The sequence below is a fragment of the Mus musculus genome, chromosome X (genome assembly GCF_000001635.26).
Source record: "Mus musculus strain C57BL/6J chromosome X, GRCm38.p6 C57BL/6J".
NCBI lineage: Eukaryota > Metazoa > Chordata > Mammalia > Rodentia > Muridae > Mus > Mus musculus.
Window position 1 is genome coordinate 154,015,429 of NC_000086.7, and position 18,839 is coordinate 154,034,267.

The window sequence follows — 18,839 nt, forward strand, 5'->3', positions numbered from 1 at the left end:
ATTGGTAAAAATTCTTTCCCAATCTGGTGGTGGCCTTTTTGTCTTATTGACAGTGTCTTTTGCCCTACAGAAGCTTTGCAATTTTATAAGGTCCCATTTGTCGATTTTTGATCTTACAGCAGAGGCCATTGCTCTTCTTTTTAGGAAATTTTCTCTTGTACCCATATCTTTGAGGGTTTTCCATACTTTCTCCTCTATAAATTTCATTGTCTCTGGTTTTATGTGAAGGTCTTTGGTCCACTTAGACTTGAGCTTTGTACAAGCAAATAAGAATAGATCAGTTTGCATTCTTCTACATGATAACTGCCAGCTGTGCCTTCACAATTTGTTGAAAATGCTGTCTTTTTCAACTGGATGGTTTTAGCTCCCTTGTCAAACATCAGGTGACCATAGGTGTGTGGGTTCATTTTTGGGTCATCAATTCTATTCTATTCATCTACCTGTCTGTCATTCTACCAGTACCATGCAGTTTTGATCACAATTGCTCTATAGTACAGGTTGAGGTCAAGAATGGTGATTCCCACAGAGGTTCTTTTATTGTTGAGAATCTTTTTTGCTATCCTAGGTTTTTTGTTACTCCAGATGAATATTCAAATTGCCCTTTCTTTCTTTCTTTCTTTCTTTCTTTCTTTCTTTCTTTCTTTCTTTCTTTCTTTCTTTTTCTTTTTTTCTTTTTCTTTTTTTTGAGACAGGGTTTCTCTGTGTAGCCCTGGCTGTCCTGGAACTTACTTTGTAGACAATGCTGGCCTCGAACTCAGAAATCTACCTACCTCTGCCTCCCAAATGCTGGGATTAAAGGCGTGTGCCACCACCACCCCAAATTGTCCTTTCTAATTCAGTGAAGAATTCAGTTGGAATTTAAATGGGGATTGCATTGAATCTGTAGATTGCTTTCAGCAGGAGAGACCTTTTTATTATATTAATCCTGCCAATCCATGATCACGGGAGCTCTTTCCTACTTCTGAGATCTTCTTCAATTTCTTTCCTCAGAAATTTGAAGTTCTTGTCATAAAGATTTTTCACTTCCTTAGTTGAAGTCACACCAAGGTATTTTTTATTATTTGTGGCTATTGTGAAGGGTGTTGTTATCCTAATTTTTTTCTCATCCTGTTCATCCTTTGTGTAGAGAAAGGCCACTCATTTATTTGAGTTAATATTATATCCAGCTACTGCAATGAAGTTGTTTATCAGGTTTAGGAGTTTCTGGTGGAATTTTCAGGATCACATTTATATACTATCATCTCATCTGCAAACACTGACATTTTGCCTTCTTTCTTTCCAAATTGTATCCCCTTGATCTCCTTTTCTTCTCGATTGCTATGGTTAGGATTTCAAATAGTATATTAAATAGGTAGGGAGAAGTCCGCAGCCTTGTCTAGTCCATGATTTTAGTGGGATTGCTTTGACTTTTTCTCCATTTAGTTTGATGTTGGCTACTGGTGTGCTGTATATTTCTTTTATTTTGTTTAGTTATGGGTCTTAAATCCCTTATCTTTCCAAGACTTTTATCATGAAGGGGTGTTGGATTTTGTCAAATGCTTTCTCAGCATCTAATGGGAAGATCATGTGGTTTTTGTCTTTAAGTTTGTTTATTTGGTGTATTCTATTGATGGATTTCCATATATTAAACCATCCCTGCATCCCTGGGATGAAGCCTAATTTCTCAGGATGGATGATCATTTTGATGTATTCTTGGATTTGTGTGCAAGGATGTTTTTGCATCGATATTCATAAGGGAAATTGTTCTGAAGTTGTCTTTCTTTGTTGGATCTTTGTGTGTTTTAGGTATCAGAGTAATTGTGGCTTCATAGAATGAACTGGGTTGAGTACATTCTGTTTCTATTTTGTGAAATAGTTTGAGAAGTGTTGGAATTAGGTGTTCTTTGAAATTCTCATAGAACTGTGCACTAAGCCCATCTGATCATGAGTTGTTTTTTTTTTTGTTGTTGTTGTTTTGTTGTTGTTTTTTTTTTTTTTTTTTGGCTGGGAGACTATTGATGACTGCTTCTATTAATCTGAATCTAATTAAACTTTTTTTAACTTGTATTTGTCTAGGAAGTTGTCCATTTCACTCAGGTTTTCTACTTTTGTTGAGTATAGCGTTTTGTTGTAGGATTTGATAATATTTTGGATTTCCTCAGGTTCTGTTTTTATGTCTACTTTTTATTTCTGATTCTGTTAATTAGGATACTGTCCCTGTGCCCTCTAGTTATTCTGGCTAAGGGTTTATCTATCTTGTTGATTTTCTCAAAGAACCAGCTCCTGGTTTGGTTGTTTCTTTGAATAATTCTTTTTGTTTCCACTTGGTTGATTTCAGCCCTGAGTTTGATTATTTCCTGCCTTCTCCTCCTCTTGGGTGAATTAGCTTCCTTTAGTTCTAGAGCTTCTAGGTGTGCAGTCTGATGGCTAGTATATGCTCTCTGTAGTTTTTTTTTTTTTTTTTTTTGGAGGCACTCAGGGCTATGAGTTTTCCTCTTAGGACTGCCTTCACTTTGTCCCATAAGTTTTGGAATCTTGTGGTTTCATTTTCATTAAACTCTAAAAAGTCTTTAATTTCTTTCCTTATTTCATCCTTAACCAAGGAATCATTGAGTAGAGTGTTGTTCAGTTTCTAAGTGAATGTTGGCTTTCTACTACTTATGTTGTTATTGAAGATCAGCCTTAGTCTGTGATGATGTGATAGGATGCATGGGATAATTTCAATATTTTTGTATATGTGGATATCTGTTCTGTGACCAATTAGATGGTCAATTTTGGAGGATGTACCATGTGGCGGGGAGAAGAAGGTATATTGTTTTGTTTTATGATAAAATGTTCTGCAGATGCCTATTAAGTCTATTTGTTTCATAACTTCTGTTAGTGTCCATGTGTCACGGTTTAGTTTCTGTTTCCATGATCTGTCCATTGGTGAAAGTGGTGTGTTGAAGTCTCCTACTTTTATTGTGTGAGGTGCAATGTGTCCTTTGAGCTTCACTAAAGTTTCTTTAATGAATGTGGCTTCCCTTGTATTTGGAGCACAGATATTCAGAATTGAGAGTTCATCTTTTAGAGTTTAAGTTTGAGGAGTATGAAGAGCCCCTTCGTGTCTTTTTTGATGACTTTGGTTTAAAAGTCAGTTTTATTTGATAGAATGGCTACTCCAGCTTGTTTCTTCAGACCATTTGCTTGAAAATTTTTTTTCCAGCCTTTCACTCTGATTTAGTGTCTGTCTTTTTCCCTGAGGAGGGTTTCTTGTAAGCAGCAAAATGTTGGTTCCTGTTTGTGTAGCCAGTCTCTTAGTCTATGTCTTTTTATTGGGTAATTGAGTCCATTGATGTTAAGAGAAATTAAAGAAAAGTAATTGTTCCTTCCTGTTATTTTTGTTGTTAAAGCTGGGATCCTGTTCTGGCGGCTGTCTTCTTTTATGTTTGTTGAAGGATAATTATCTTGCTTTTTCTAGGGTATAGTTTCTAGCCTTGTGTTGGTGTTTTGTTTTTATTATCCTTTGAAGGGATGGAGTCGTGGAAAGTTATTTTGTGAATTTGGTTTTGTCATGGAATACTTTGTTTTCTCCATCTGTGGTAATTGAGAGTTTTGCTGATTATAGTAGTCTGGGAAGACATTTGTGTTCTCTTTAAGGTCTGTATAACATCTGTACAGGATCTTCTGGCTTTCATAGTCTCTGGTGAGAAGTCTGGTGTAATACTTATAGGTATGCCTTTATATGTTACTTGACCTTTTTCCTTTACTGCTTTTAATATTCTATCTTTATTTAGTGCATTTGTTGTTTTGATTATTTTGTGTTGAGAGGAATTTCTCTTCTGGTCCAAACTATTCAGAGTTCTGTAGGCTTCTTGTATGTTCATGGGCATCTCTTGCTTTTGGTTTGGGAAGGTTTCTTTTATAATTTTGTTGAAGATATTTGCTGGCCCTTTATGTTGAAAATCGTCCTTCTTATCTATTCCTATTATCCACATTTTTAGTCTTCTCATTGTGTCCTGAATTCCCTGGATTCTTTGAGTTAGGATCTTTTTGCATTTTGAATTTTCTTTTATTGTTGTGCTCATGTTCTCTATGGAATCTTCTGCATCTGACATCCTCTCTTCCATCTCTTGTATTTTGTTGCTGATGCTCGTATCTATGTTTCTTGATTTCTTTTCTAGGGTTTCTATCTCCAGAGTTGTTTCACTTTGGGTTTTCTTTATTGTTTCTACTTCTCTTTTTAGATTTTGGATGGTTTTGTTCAATTCTATCACCTGTTTGTTTGTATTTTCCTATAGCTCTTTAAGGGATTTTTGTGTTTCCTCTAGACCTCCACATTGTCCATGTTTGTAGATTTAATTTCCTAATGTTCTCTCTTTAATACTTACTGAACTGTTTAATACTTACAGAACTGTGCCATTTTTCTATTCCCAAGAATTCTTCTGAATAAACACATTGTTAATCAAAATTTCTCTGGGATCCCAAAAAAATTCCATCAGTGCCTTATCTACTCTCCAAGAGCTAACTCAGCTATGTCAAGCCTTTAATGAATCTTTATCCATTTGTAGCCAGATATTCTCTTGGTTTTGCCTAGTTGCTAACAGATTATGTCACCCTATAGCCTCATGACTCCACTCTAAGTCATACTTGTGGTCATTATACTACTGCAACAGCTTTCATGTTGTTCTTACAAAGAAAACCTTTCACATCTTTCCTATTGTTTACTTTCTAGCAGTGTTTGCAGATCTTTAACACTGCTTTGACTGGGAAGCTTTCCAAATCCTTGAATGGCAGCACCATTCCCATCATGCCAGGCCTTTTCCATGGCCATGGAATTACAGAAATCAATTGTTACTGCAAGTACCGTAAAGAAAGCACAACTGTTGTATTTCCAATTTCCAATTACTATCTGAATGCACAGAGAATATCAACTATCCCTGATGAATCACCACTAAACTGAATGGTCATTGGAAACACATCCTCACATATCAACACAAAACCAACTCTCTCTCTCTCTCTCTCTCTCTCTCTCTCTCTCTCTCTCTCTCTCACACACACACACACACACACACACACACACACACACAAATCTCTAAAATGTTTCACTTTTTTTGCACAATTCACATATTAATTTTTCTTTCCTATTTTCAAAGAACATTGAGTTTTTGCTGCTACCACACTTATGTTCAGTCTTAGCTCTGGTCACCATATTCACATATCAATTTTCTCCTGGAGAATACCTTCAGAATCAATCTTGCTGGCACTATCTCAATCTTCTCAGTTTGATTTTTGGATATGTAGCTCTCACAACCTCTTTGCCTTGTGAACATTCCCATGAGTGTCATTCTAGAACTGTGAAGCCTAGGATTTTGACCTCTCCACCTGTGGGCCATTCTAGACCTTATTCATTTTTTTGTCATAATTTTCCAGATAATTTAAAGGGAAACATTAATGTTAGATTCATTCCCACTGCAAATTGGTTAGGTCCTATACTGCTAGATTCCTCATGGTTAATTCCCCCATGAAAAAAAGCATTCCTCTATGATGTTCACATGGTCTAGCATCACTATGTAGGAAAAGGTGATACATAGATCTGATGATGAACTGCAAATAACTTAATATAAATTCACACTCTAGAGCCATTCCTACTTTATCCAATCTAGGCTCTTTGACAAGAAAGCTCTTGAAACATCTTTCTCTGTCATTCCTATAATCAAGCCTACAAGTACCATCTTCACAAATTCATTTCATAGCTAGGAGGAAAAGATAAGGTACTAATTTTCTTAATAATTCTCTCCAAATTTTCTCCATATACAGCCATGCAAATTGTCATTTGCCTTCCTTTAGTGAAGAAAGCTCCTTCGCTGGGTTTCTCCACTGAGTTTTCCCATGCTGATACTGATACAAGGATATCACACTTCAAGACATTGCTCTGCAAGCACACATTGTTAGCAGATAGATAAATATAATGAGATGGAAGGATATATACTAGAATTATCTAAACACCAGCACCACATTAACTGTGTTCTTTATTTTCTTGACATTAACCTGAGATGCACACATCCACAGTCTATCTCCACAGTTCAGGACCTAAATATGGATGCACTCATGAAACATCATTTTCTCTCTGAGGTTCTTTAACTATTTTCACTCCCCCAAAGAGTCTTGCAGAACAATGCATGGGTTTTTCCAAAAAAAAACAACACAACATGTGTCATCTCTGCAAGAGGAGGCATAGTTCCCGGTCCACATATCCTTGGTAAGTTCATTCAAAACAGCCCATGTGCACCAGGAACACCTGGTGCACTCTTGATTTTTGAGCACAGATAAATGCTGGCTTTGTCTGCTGAATTCTGGACCTTAAACACTAGAGACATTCCCTGATGCCCAAGCCTTCTTAAAGATAAGAATATGATGCACTGAATTGGTCTCTTCTTGGTATTTTTTTTACCATTAATTAATAATGTTCTACGATGTGTAGGAGGCACCAATCTATGAGTTTATCAGAATGTCTTTATAATTCAATTCATTTAAATCATCCTTGAGCAGAGTAATGTAAGGGTTTTTCTATGCCTATCAAATTTCAACCTCCTTTCCACTTCAACATATGTTTGGGGTTCTGTCTCATGGAATGGGTCTTCAATTCATTTAAATTATGTTGTTTACTCATGTAACATTTGTGACACTCTCATATGAATACATCTGCTAGAATGTCCCTGTTGTAGTTCACAGGATTTGCAGCTCTTTGATATTGACAATTGGAAGTAGTCTAATTTTCATTAATATGCATGCACATAAATAGGAATGAAGCTTGTATTTGGCAGGAGCTCCATTTCTTTATGTTCATTTACTTAAGAAATAGTTTCCTTCTCAATAGGGTCATACTTACATAAAATTGTAGAGAATGTTGAATGGAATTGAAACAGTATTTTTTTCAGGAAGCTTATCTTTTATGGAACACTATTCACCCATGGTTTAAAGTAATATATTCCATTCTGGACTACTGGGGTTTTATTAGAGGCATAAGTTGTGTAGTAGGGAGTTATTGCACCCATTCAAATTCCTTGCATATATGTTCATAATTAATAATGTGCTTCTTTAATGGATTCCCACAAGAGTTTATAAAAGGCTCTCAGTATTTTCTGTACCTGAGATTCTCCACAAAGGAATGTGATTACATTGTTTTCCTTAAGCATCAACTACATTATGAAAATATTTCACCAGGGATTTGCTTTGTTTATTTTTGCAATATGCATTACAGATATACATTCTCTTACTACTGCTTGTTGGCAAAATTTGAGCAAATTATCATAGCCTTTAGACCTTGAAAATTAAAAAGCTAAGGGATATAGAGGAAAAAGTAAGCATAAACACAGCTTGAGAATCAATTGATGCTTGGTATAGAACAAATTTATTTAGAATGAGTTGAGAACTACATGAGTTTCCTGTAGGAAGAGGAAACTTCTTAAAGAACATTCTCACAAATGTTGGAAATCCAAAACTTATCACTTCACGCATCTAGAAGGCCCATTTTGGAAGCATCATTGGCCTTCACAGGACGCTTTAGTTTCAAATCGCTTATCTCAGAGAGAAACATGATCACACCAAAGAGTGACATGGTGGCTATAAGGAGGCCTACTGGTAACACCACAGTTAAATGTTTGCTTGTTAAAGCTTCTTTCTTAACAGGAAAATCAGATGGAAAGTCAAGAGTGGTGTGGCCATAAAAATCTACCATGTGGTTCCAGATCACAGAAACAAATGTGAACATGCTGCTAACAGACAAAATTAAGGCAGAGATCTTGTAGCAATATATCTGCATCTCCACTAGTGGGTTCTTCGTGCAGCTGATTTTAATGGCCATTACACAGAAAACCAGAACCACAGGCTTCATCAAAATGGCCCATACTACCAGGTTCTGAGCATACATAAATTCAGTTGAAATGTTCCAAGTTGAATCAATAGGGGTGTATACCAGCATCTTGGTTAGTGTTCCAGAGATGTTAAACTGCTGAGGGTAATATGCTTCAAACAGGCCAAAGGACACAAACTGCACAACATTGCTGTCAAATTCCCATAGGCGCCAGGATAAGATGCTTGCAATAAGTACTTCAAGCATGAAAGCTGCTAAGCTGCTAAGGAGGCCGCTCAGCTTGTAGATGCAGTCCTTCTCATTGATAAATCTGTAGATGACACTAAACAAGTATAAAGTCAAATAATGACACAAAAGTATATGGGAAAACAATAGGCACATTACATTGGGCAGTAAGATCTCATACCCAGTCTGGGATTTCACATAAGTACATTTCCATGAATAAGTGTTTACCATACTACAAGTAACTGTATAAGAAGCCTGGAAGTCCATGACAATCAGAGGATTACTGTTTTCAAGTAATTTTGTTACAAAATTTTATGTATCTGTCAACTACTAAAATGTAATTTTATATTAACTAAGAATATTCACCCTTGGAATTAATAGTATAAAAATGAATTTGTATTGTCATATATGATGTGATGTTTATTATATGTGAATTCAATTCACAAATGCCAAAAATACATGAAAGCCACGAATACAAGAATGTTCAAATATCATTTCTAAATTACATTATAGCACTATCATGTGACTATTATAAACTGAAGTGTGCTGAAAGAATAAGCAAAATGGCCTGGTGAGAGCGAGAGGGTCTGCCCGGCCCGAGAGGTTTGTGCCTCAGGCCCTGGCGGGAGCCTCCTTGGCTCCGGGACTCCGAGGAGGGCAGGCTGCACGGGTGAGGGTGTGGAATACAGAGATCAGCAGTTTCTGGGACAGGCGAGAGCCACAGAGCTTCTGAGGCGGCGCCATCTTCGGCTCCAGACAACCGGCCACCTTCCTGGCCAAAGCAACACAGCTTCTGGGAAAGATCCTGTTTTGGGCCTTCATCTTTAGCCAGGAGGAGGTCCAAACACCAGATAACTGTACACCTTCCCTGAAAGAGGAGAACTTGCCTGCAGAGACTGCTCTGACCACTGAAACTCAGAGGAGAGAGCTAGTCTCCCACGCCTGCTGATAGAGGGTAACAAAATCAACAGAGGAACAATCTCTAAACAAAGACAACTATAACAACTAACTCCAGAGATTGCCAGATGGTGAAAGGTAAACGTAAGAATCCTACTAACAGAAACCACCTGAAAAGGTAGACCTGGATTTAAAAGCATATCTCATGATGATGGTAGAGGACATAAAGAAGGAATTTAATAACTCACTTAAAGAAATACAGGAGAACACTGCTAAAGAGTTACAAGTCCTTAAAGAAATACAGGAAAACACAACCAAACAGGTAGAAGTCCTTATAGAAAAACAGGAAAACACATCCAAACAGGTGATGGAAATGAACAAAACCATACTAGACCTAAAAAGGGAAGTAGATACAATAAAGAAAACCCAAAGTGAGGCAACGCTGAAGATAGAAACCCTAGGAAAGAAATCTGGAACCATAGATGCCAGCATCAGCAACAGAATACAAGAGATGGAAGAGAGAATCTCAGGTGCAGAAGATTCCATAGAGAACATCGGCACAACAATCAAAGAAAATGGAAAATGCAAAAAGATCCTAACTCAAAACATCCAGGAAATCCAGGACACAATGAGAAGACCAAACCTACGGATAATAGGAGTGGATGAGAATGAAGATTTTCAACTCAACGTACCATCAAACATCTTCAACAAAATTATTGAAGAAAACTTCCCAAATCTAAAGAAAGAGATGCCCATGAACATACAAGACGCCTACAGAACTCCAAATAGACTGGACCAGACAAGAAATTCCTCCCGACACATAATAATCAGAACATCAAATGCACTAAATAAAGATAGAATACTAAAAGCAGTAAGGGAAAAAGGACAAGTAACATATAAAGGCAAGCCTATCAGAATTACACCAGATTTTTCACCAGAGACTATGAAAGCCAGAAGAGCCTGGACAGATGTTTTATAGACACTAAGAGAACACAAATTCCAGCCCAGGCTACTATACCCAGCCAAACTCTCAATTACCATAGATGGAGAAACCAAAGTATTCCACGACAAAACTAAATTCACCCATTATCTCTCCACGAATCCAGCCCTTCAAAGGATAATAACAGAAAAAAAAAAACAATACAAGGACGGGTACCACGCCCTAGAAAAAACAAGAAGATAATCCCTCAACAAAACTAAACGAAGACAGCCACAAGAACAGAATGCCAACTTTAACAACAAAAATAACAGGAAGCAACAATTACTTTTCCTTAATATCTCTTAATATCAATGGTCTCAACTCCCCAATAAAAAGACATAGACTAACACACTGGCTACACAAACAAGACCCAACATTTTGCTGCTTACAGGAAACTCATCTCAGAGAAAAAGATAGACACTACCTGAGAATGAAAGGCTGGAAAACAATTTTCCAAGCAAATGGTATGAAGAAACAAGCTGGAGTAGCCATCCTAATATCTGATAAGATTGACTTCCAACCCAAAGTCATCAAAAAAGACAAGGAGGGGCACTTCGTTCTCATTAAAGGTAAAATCCTCCAAGAGGAACTCTCAATTCTGAATATCTATGCTCCAAAAACAAGGGCAGCCACATTCATTAAAGAAACTTTAGTAAAGCTCAAAGCACACATTGCACCTCACACAATAATAGTGGGAGACTTCAACACACCACTTTCACCAATGGACAGATCATGGAAACAGAAACTAAACAGGGACACACTGAAACTAACAGAAGTGATGAAACAAATGGATCTGACAGATATCTACAGAACATTTTATCCTAAAACAAAAGGATATACCTTCTTCTCAGCACCTCATGGTACCTTCTCCAAAACTGACCACATAATAGGTCACAAAACAGGCCTCAACAGATTCAAAAATATTGAAATTGTCCCATGCATCCTATCAGATCACCATGCACTAAGGCTGATCTTCAATAACAAAATAAATAATAGAAAGCCAACATTCACGTGGAAACTGAACAACACTCTTCTCAATGATACCTTGGTCAAGGAAGGAATAAAGAAAGAAATTAAGGACTTTTTGGAGTTTAATGAAAATGAAGCCACAACATACCCAAACTTATGGGACACAATGAAAGCATTCCTAAGAGGAAAACTCATAGCTCTGAGTGCCTCCAAAAAGAAACTAGAGAGAGCACACATTAGCAGCTTGACAACACACCTAAAAGGTCTAGAAGAAAGGTAATCAAATTCATCCAAGAGGAGTAGAAGGCAGGAAATAATCAAACTGAGGGGTGAAATCAACCAAGCAGAAACAAGAAGAACTATTCAAAGAATTAACCAAACGAGGAGTTGGTTCTTTGAGAAAATCAACAAGATAGATAAACCCTTAGCTAGACTCACTAGAGGGCACAGGGATAAAATCCTAATTAACAAAATCAGAAATGAAAAGGGAGACATAACAACAGATCCTGAAGAAATCCAAAACACCATCAGATCCTTCTACAAGAGGCTATACTCAACAAAACTGGAAAACCTGGATGAAATGGACAAATTTCTGGACAGATACCAGGTACCAAAGTTGAATCAGGATCAAGTTGACCATCTAAACAGTCCCATATCCCCTAAAGAAATAGAAGCAGTTATTAATAGTCTCCCAGCCAAAAAAAGCCCCGGACCAGTTGGGTTTAGTGCAGAGTTCTATCAGATCTTCAAAGAAGACCTAATTCCAGTTCTTCACAAACTATTCCACAAAACAGAAACAAAAGGTACTCTACCCAACTCATTCTATGAAGCCACAATTACTCTGATACCTAAACCACAAAAAGACCCCACAAAGATAGAGAACTTCAGACCAATATCCCTTATGAATATTGATGCAAAAATCCTCAATAAAGTTCTTGCTAACCGAATCCAAGAACACATCAAAACAATCATCCATCCTGACCAAGTAGGTTTCATCCCAGGGATGCAGGGATGGTTCAATATATGGAAATCCATCAACGTAATCCAGTATACAAACAAACTCAAAGACAAAAACCACATGATCATCTCGTTAGATGCTGAGAAAGCATTTGACAAAATCCAACACCCATTCATGATAAAAGTCTTGGAAAGATCAGGAATTCAAGGCCCATACATAAACATGATAAAAGCAATCTACAGCAAACCAATAGCCAACATCAAAGTAAATGGTGAGAAGCTGGAAGCAATCCCACTAAAATCAGGGACCAGACAAGGCTGTCCACTCTCGCCCTACCTATTCAACATTGTACTTGAAGTCCTAGCCAGAGCAATTAGACAACAAAAGGAGATTAAGGGGATACAAATTGGAAAGGAAGAAGTCAAAATATCACTTTTTGCAGATGATATGATAGTATATATAAGTGACCCTAAAAATTCCACCAGAGAACTACTAAGCCTGATAAACAGCTTCAATGAAGTAGCTGGATATAAAATTAACTCACACAAGTCAATGGCCTTTCTGTATACAAAGGATAAACAGGCTGAGAAAGAAATTAGGGAAACAACACCCTTCTCAATAGTCACAAATAATATAAAATACCTTGGCATGACTCTAACTAAGGAAGTGAAAGATCTGTATGATAAGAACTTCAAGTCTCTAAAGAAAGAAATTAAAGAAGAGCTCAGAAGATGGAAAGATCTCCCATGCTCATGGATTGGCAGGATCAACATTGTAAAAATGGCTATTTTGCCAAAAGCAATCTACAGATTCAATGCAATCCCCATCAAAATTCCAACTCAATTCTTCAACGAATTAGAAAGGGCAATGTGCAGATTCATCTGGAATAACAAAAAACCGAGGATAGCAAAAACTCTTCTCAAGGATAAAAGAACCTCTGGTGGAATCACCATGCCGGACCTAAAACTGTACTACAGAGCAATTGTGATCAAAACTGCATGGTTCTGGTATAGTGACAGACAAGTAGACCAATGGAACAGAATTGAAGACCCAGAGATGAACCCACACACCTATCGTCACTTGATCTTTGACAAGGGAGCTAAAACCATCCAGTGGAAAAAAGACAGCATTTTCAACAAATGGTGCTGGCAGAACTGGCGGTCATCATGTAGAAGAATGCGAATTGATCCATTTCTATCTCCTTGTACTAAGGTCAAATCTAAGTGGATTAAGGAACTCCACATAAAACCAGAGACACTGAAACTTATAGAGGAGAAAGTAGGGAAAAGCCTCGAAGATATGTGTACACGGGAAAAAGTCCTGAATAGAAGAGCAATGACTTGTGCTGTAAGATCAAGAATCGATAAATGGGACCTCATAAAATTGCAAAGCTTCTGTAGGGCAAAAGACACTGTCAATAAGACAAAAAGGCCACCAACAGATTGGGAAAGGATCTTTACCTATCCCAAATCGGATAGGGGACTAATATCCAATATATATATAAAGAACTCAAGAAGGTGGACTCCAGAAAATCAAATAACCCCATTAAAAAATGGGGCTCAGAGCTGAACAAAGAATTCTCACCTGAGGAATACCGAATGGCAGAGAAACACCTGAAAAAATGTTCAACATCCTTAATCATCAGGGAAATGCAAATCAAAACAACACTGAGATTCCACTTCACTCCAGTCAGAATGGCTAAGATCAAAAACTCAGGTGACAGCAGATGTTGTCGAGGATGTGGAGAAAGGGGAACACTCCTCCATTGTTGGTGGGATTGCAAGCTTTTACAACCACTCTGGAAATCAGTCTGGCGGTTCCTCAGAAAATTGGACATAGTACTACCGGAGGATCCTGCAATACCTCTCCTGAGCAAATATCCAGAAGATGTCCCAACCGGCAAGAAGAACACATGCTCCACTATGTTCATAGCAGCCTTGTTTATAATAGCCAGAAGCTGGAAAGTACCCAGATGCCCCTCAACAGAGGAATGGATACAGAAAATGTGGTACATTTGCACAATGGAATACTACTCAGCTATTAAAAAATGAATTTATGAAATTCCTAGGCAAATGGATGGACCTGGAGGGTATCATCCTGAGTGAAGTAACCCAATCACAAAAGAACTCGCACAGTATGTACTCACTGATAAGTGGATAATAGCCCAGAAACTTAGGATACCCAAGATATAAGATACAACTTGCCAAACGCATGAAATTCAAGAAGAACAAAGACCAAAGTGTGGACACTTTACCCTTTCTTAGAAATGGGAACAAAACACCCATAGAAGGAGTTAAAGAGACAAAATTTGGAGCTGTGACGAAAGAATGGACCATCTAGTGACTGCCATATGCAGGGATCCATCCCATAATCAGCTTCCAAATGCTGACACCATTGCATACACTAGCAAGATTTCGCTGAAAGGACCCAGATATAGCTCTCTCTTGTGAGACTATGCCGGGGCCTAGCAAACACAGAAGTGGATGATCACAGTCAGCTATTGGATGGGTCACACGGCCCCTAATGGAGGAGCTAGAGAAATTACCCAAGGAGCTAAAGGGAACTGCAACCCTATAGGTGGAACAACAATATGAGCTAACCAGTACCCGGGAGCTCTTGTCTTTAGCTGCATATGTATCAAAAGATGGCCTAGTCGGCCATCACTGCAAAGAGAGGCCCATTGGACTTGCAAACTTTATATGTCCCAGTACAGGGGAAAGCCAGGGCCAAAAAGGGGGAGTGGGTGGGAAGGGGATTGGGGGGGTGGGTATGGGGGACCTTTGGGATAGCATTGAAAATGTAAATGAGGAAAATACCTAATAAAAAAAGAATAAGCAAAATGAAAACTGATATGGCATAATGATGTATGTACAAATTTCATATATGAAACAGCTATAGACTTATATATGTATACAGGCTTGATAGACACACTGTCATGAACCCACACACTTGCAAACAGGAACACATCAAAATTACATGCCAAAGGAACTCTATGTAGAAAAAACTAACAGTGTTGAATGTCTTTGTGGCATATCTTTTTGAAATGTGAAAATCTTTAAAAAGCTATACAAATTTTTAATTAAGGGCACAGTGAAAATGAATTTCAAAATATGTAAATATCTAGGCCACAGCTACTCCTCAGTGAAAGGGTGATTGCTGCTCTTGTGAAAGGGCCTAAAATCATTCTTCAGTGCCAAAGTCTGAAATCTACACACAAATCAGGAAGACTTGTTAAAATTTACATAATTTAAATATAATGTATTCAAATGCCCATTTTCAGGTTATGAACTTTATTTGATTGTTGCACATATACTGACTATCTCTTGTCTAACTTTTAAGAAAAATAGACTCCAATTGTAATGTATGCACAAGTTCATTTAGATCTGTACTAAGTTAAAACTTTGGAAATAGTTAATGTTCATAGAAAACTGTGAATCGAGGGATTCCATGGGTTATTTGAAAATAAAACCACGGGGGGGGGGGAAATTTTTGTATCTACCATATATGTGGTATATTTCATTGCCACTGTATATGCAGATGTTTTGAGGGTACTAAAATCATGATCTAGTGGCTAGGAAAACTTCCCTCCCAGGCACCCACTCTTTAACACCTACTAGGGAATGTGCTTCCTATTTGGAGAAGATAGTATCTGTACCACTTGAAAAGTTATAGCAGAGAGATAGGATTCCTTTTTTTTAATATTATTAACATTTTATTAGATGAAGTTAAAATATGATTACATAATTTCCTTCTTCCCTCAAACCGTTCCTATTTATATTACCTCCCTTACTCCCAAATGTATGGCCCCATTTTCTTTATTTATATAAAATGTAATATTCATTAGCCCAGAAACTTAGTATAGCGAGAGATAACGTACAAGATGCAAAACACATGAAACTGAAGAACGAAGACCAAAGTGTAAACACTTTGCTCCTTCTTAGAATTGGAAACAATCACCCATGGAAGGAGTTACAGAGACAAAGTTTGGAGCTGAGACAAAAGGATGGACCATGTAGAGACTGCCATATCCAGGGATCCATCCCATAGTCAGCATCCAAACGATGACACCATGGCATACACTAGCAAGCCTTTGTTGCAAGGACCGTGATATACCTGTCCCTTGTGATACTAGACCGGGGCCCAGCAAACACATAAGTGGATGCTCACAATGAGCTATTGGATAGATCACAGGGCCCCCAATGGAGAAGCTAGAGAAAGTATCCAAGGAGCTAAAGAGATCTGCAAACCTATCGGTGGAACAACATTATGAACTAACCAGTACCCCAGAGCTCTTGACTCTAGCTGCATATGTATCAAAAGATGGCCTAGTCGGCCATCACTGGAAAGAGAGGCCCATTGGTCAGGCAAACTTTATATGCCCCAGTACAGGGGAACGCCAGGGCCAAAAAATAGGAATGTGTGGGTAGGGGAGTGGGGGGGGGTGTGTGTGGGAATTTTGGGATAGCATTGGAAATGTAATTGAGGAAAATACGTAATAAAAATAAATAAAAATAAAATGTAATATTCTACAACTATACACACACACACATATATTTATAAGTATATAACTACAATCTTCTCAGTGCATACAATGTTACTTGTATTTATATTTCAAATCTGATCAGTCGATATAGTTTCACCAATGGGAAGATTCTTTCCAGGGTGCCTTAGGGTTTTATTGCGATGAAGAGACACCATGACTACAACAACTCTTTTTGTTAAAGATTTTTTTCATATACATTTCAAATCCTACCCTGAAAGTTCCCTATATCCTCCCCATGCCATGCTTCCCTACACACCCACTCCCACTTCTTGGCCCTGGCATTACCCTGTACTGTGGCATATAATGTTTTCAATACCAAGGGGCGAGAGATAGGATTCTAATTGATGGTATCTTCAGTAATACCCTGTTCAAGTCTTCTTACTTACCAAGGCAAATCTGTGCCAGTGAATTGCAGGAACAGTGAATATCGATTTACAACTACACAAAGGTGGAAAGTGTTATTATGCCACACAGATGAACTAGTCTAGAAGGACCAGGTTTTGCCTATGTTTGAATCCCATGGAGTAGATGTATCTCTTTCATACAGACCCATTTTAAAACCCTCTATCCAACTTGTGTAATGTTTTACCTCCGAGTATCAACGATGAGTTGATCCATTTGAAAGATGCTGTGATCATAAATATCTTTGAATTCACAGGAAATGTTGAATAGAAATGGAGTCCCAAGGAGGTGAATCACCTTTAGGAAGTGAAATTGTGTTAGGCAGAAATTTCAACTCAGAACAGTGTCTCACCAACCAACTGCTGACTCACACATACCTTTACAATTCTGTCCTACTTTGATTAGTTGGAGCCTCATTTATAAACTTCACAGAGCTTAAACATCCTGAAATGTCTAAACCTCCAGTCAGATCTGCACAATCATTATGCCCCTGTTATATTTAGGAAAAGAGAGCATAATTCACCCACTCATGTCCAGGAAATTATAAAGGTGTAATAACACAAGCTGAAGAGCTCTCTTACACAAGCATGGCTTCCACACACTTGATATCCTCAGATGTACATATATGGAAATTTATATTAACAAATTACTAAAAATTATGTCAAGTACCTTTTTTGTCTTCTTGGTCTTATGAAATGAACAGTTATTACTAATAACTAAATAACATGTCAAATACTTGTGTGGGGAATATGGCTATGGAGAGAAAGTCTGGTTTCCAGTTGAGCTGAGGTCTGAACCTTGGGACCTGGTGCTGACAATTCAACTACATGCAAAGGAAGGAGTTCTCTCATGTCTCCTGGAACTCTGGCTCCTGTTGAAGTTACTGCCCCCCCTATGTCCCCCACAAGAGAAACATGGTTAGTAGTTGCATAGGCAATGTTCCAAGCTTATGACCTGCAGGATAAACACCTCCCCAGTTAACTAGCAACAGCATACCATAGGAGGGCTGTTTGGGTCTTCCTCTCTCTATTGCTCTCTATATCTTACTCCCTTTACTCTCCTCTCTACTCTCCTCTCATTCTCTTGCTCTCTCTTTCTCTCTAGCCTTTGTTCTTTCTGTCTCCCTTTTCCCCCTCTCTTCTCTTGGCCATGGCCTGACTCTCTCTCTTTCCACCTTTTCTCTTTCATCCTGCCTTTCTACAATAAAGCTCTAAAACCATAGACTGTCTATGTTCATCTGTGCTTACTCTTGCCTGTATGAGAACATCTCTCCCTCAGCCCTCTCCCCCATAACTCCAGGGCACAGGGTGTTGGCCTGGGGCCCCATGGTTTTTGGGACTGCCCCTTGTCCAGCACTGTAGAGTGGGGTCAGTGGCTTAGATACCCACCCAGGGCCGAGTAGACAGTGACAGGCATTTCTCTCGCTTCTGCCTGCCCAGAGCACAGGAGAAACTATGGCTAGACATGGGATATCCTCTGTTCCCCCTCCTTCCCCAGCCCCCTTTTAGTTCCCACAAACTTGCCTTTATCTTTTCATTGAAGTGCAACTGTTAGTGACTGCCCAGTGTTAGAGACTCACATTAAAAAGTTTTATGTTTCCAAGACTACCAAAAGTGAATGGCTCATTATGACTCAGACTTAAGATATAGTCTTAAAGGGCCAGTGATGCTAATGCTCTTCTCATATGTTAGAATGTTTCTGGAAATATTTTTTTTCATTTTTAATTTAGAAAGATTCCTTATACAGCATAACTTGATGATGGATTTCCCCTTTGATATTTGAAGATCCTTCCACACCTGCATACTCACCCCAACTGTATATCAATTTACTCATTACAACAAAGCATAAAAGGTCTTATAATACCCTTAATTATAGTAGGAAAAAACAGGAAATCTGTAACTATAACAAATAAAAATCTGAGGAGATTTAAAATAAGTGATGTCACTAGTCCCTGTCATTATCCCTTTCCTGGAGTGCAGTAGATGTACTTTTGGTGAAAATGATTTTTTTTTTCTAGAAAGCATAAACTGGA

At 38.1% G+C, this 18,839-nt stretch overlaps 1 protein-coding gene across 2 annotated transcripts; it reads right to left on the bottom strand.

Annotated features, from left to right (window-relative positions):
* Nucleotides 1-7,351: 7,351 nt before the first annotated feature.
* Samt1b (spermatogenesis associated multipass transmembrane protein 1b) lies at nt 7,352-18,399 on the bottom strand. 2 transcript variants are annotated; one of them, NM_001201358.1, is made up of 3 exons: nt 18,331-18,399; nt 16,995-17,104; nt 7,352-8,156 (listed from the first exon to the last, which is right to left on the bottom strand). In NM_001201358.1, exons 2-3 carry the CDS (start codon nt 17,021-17,023, stop codon nt 7,472-7,474), a joined length of 714 nt encoding a protein of 237 aa, NP_001188287.1. In that variant the 5' UTR covers nt 17,024-17,104; nt 18,331-18,399; the 3' UTR covers nt 7,352-7,471. The 2 variants fall into 2 exon arrangements, with proteins under 2 accessions (NP_001188287.1, XP_017174095.1); XM_017318606.1 differs by lacking the exon at nt 18,331-18,399 and having other exon boundaries at nt 7,354-8,144; nt 16,995-17,103.
* Nucleotides 18,400-18,839: the final 440 nt, after the last annotated feature.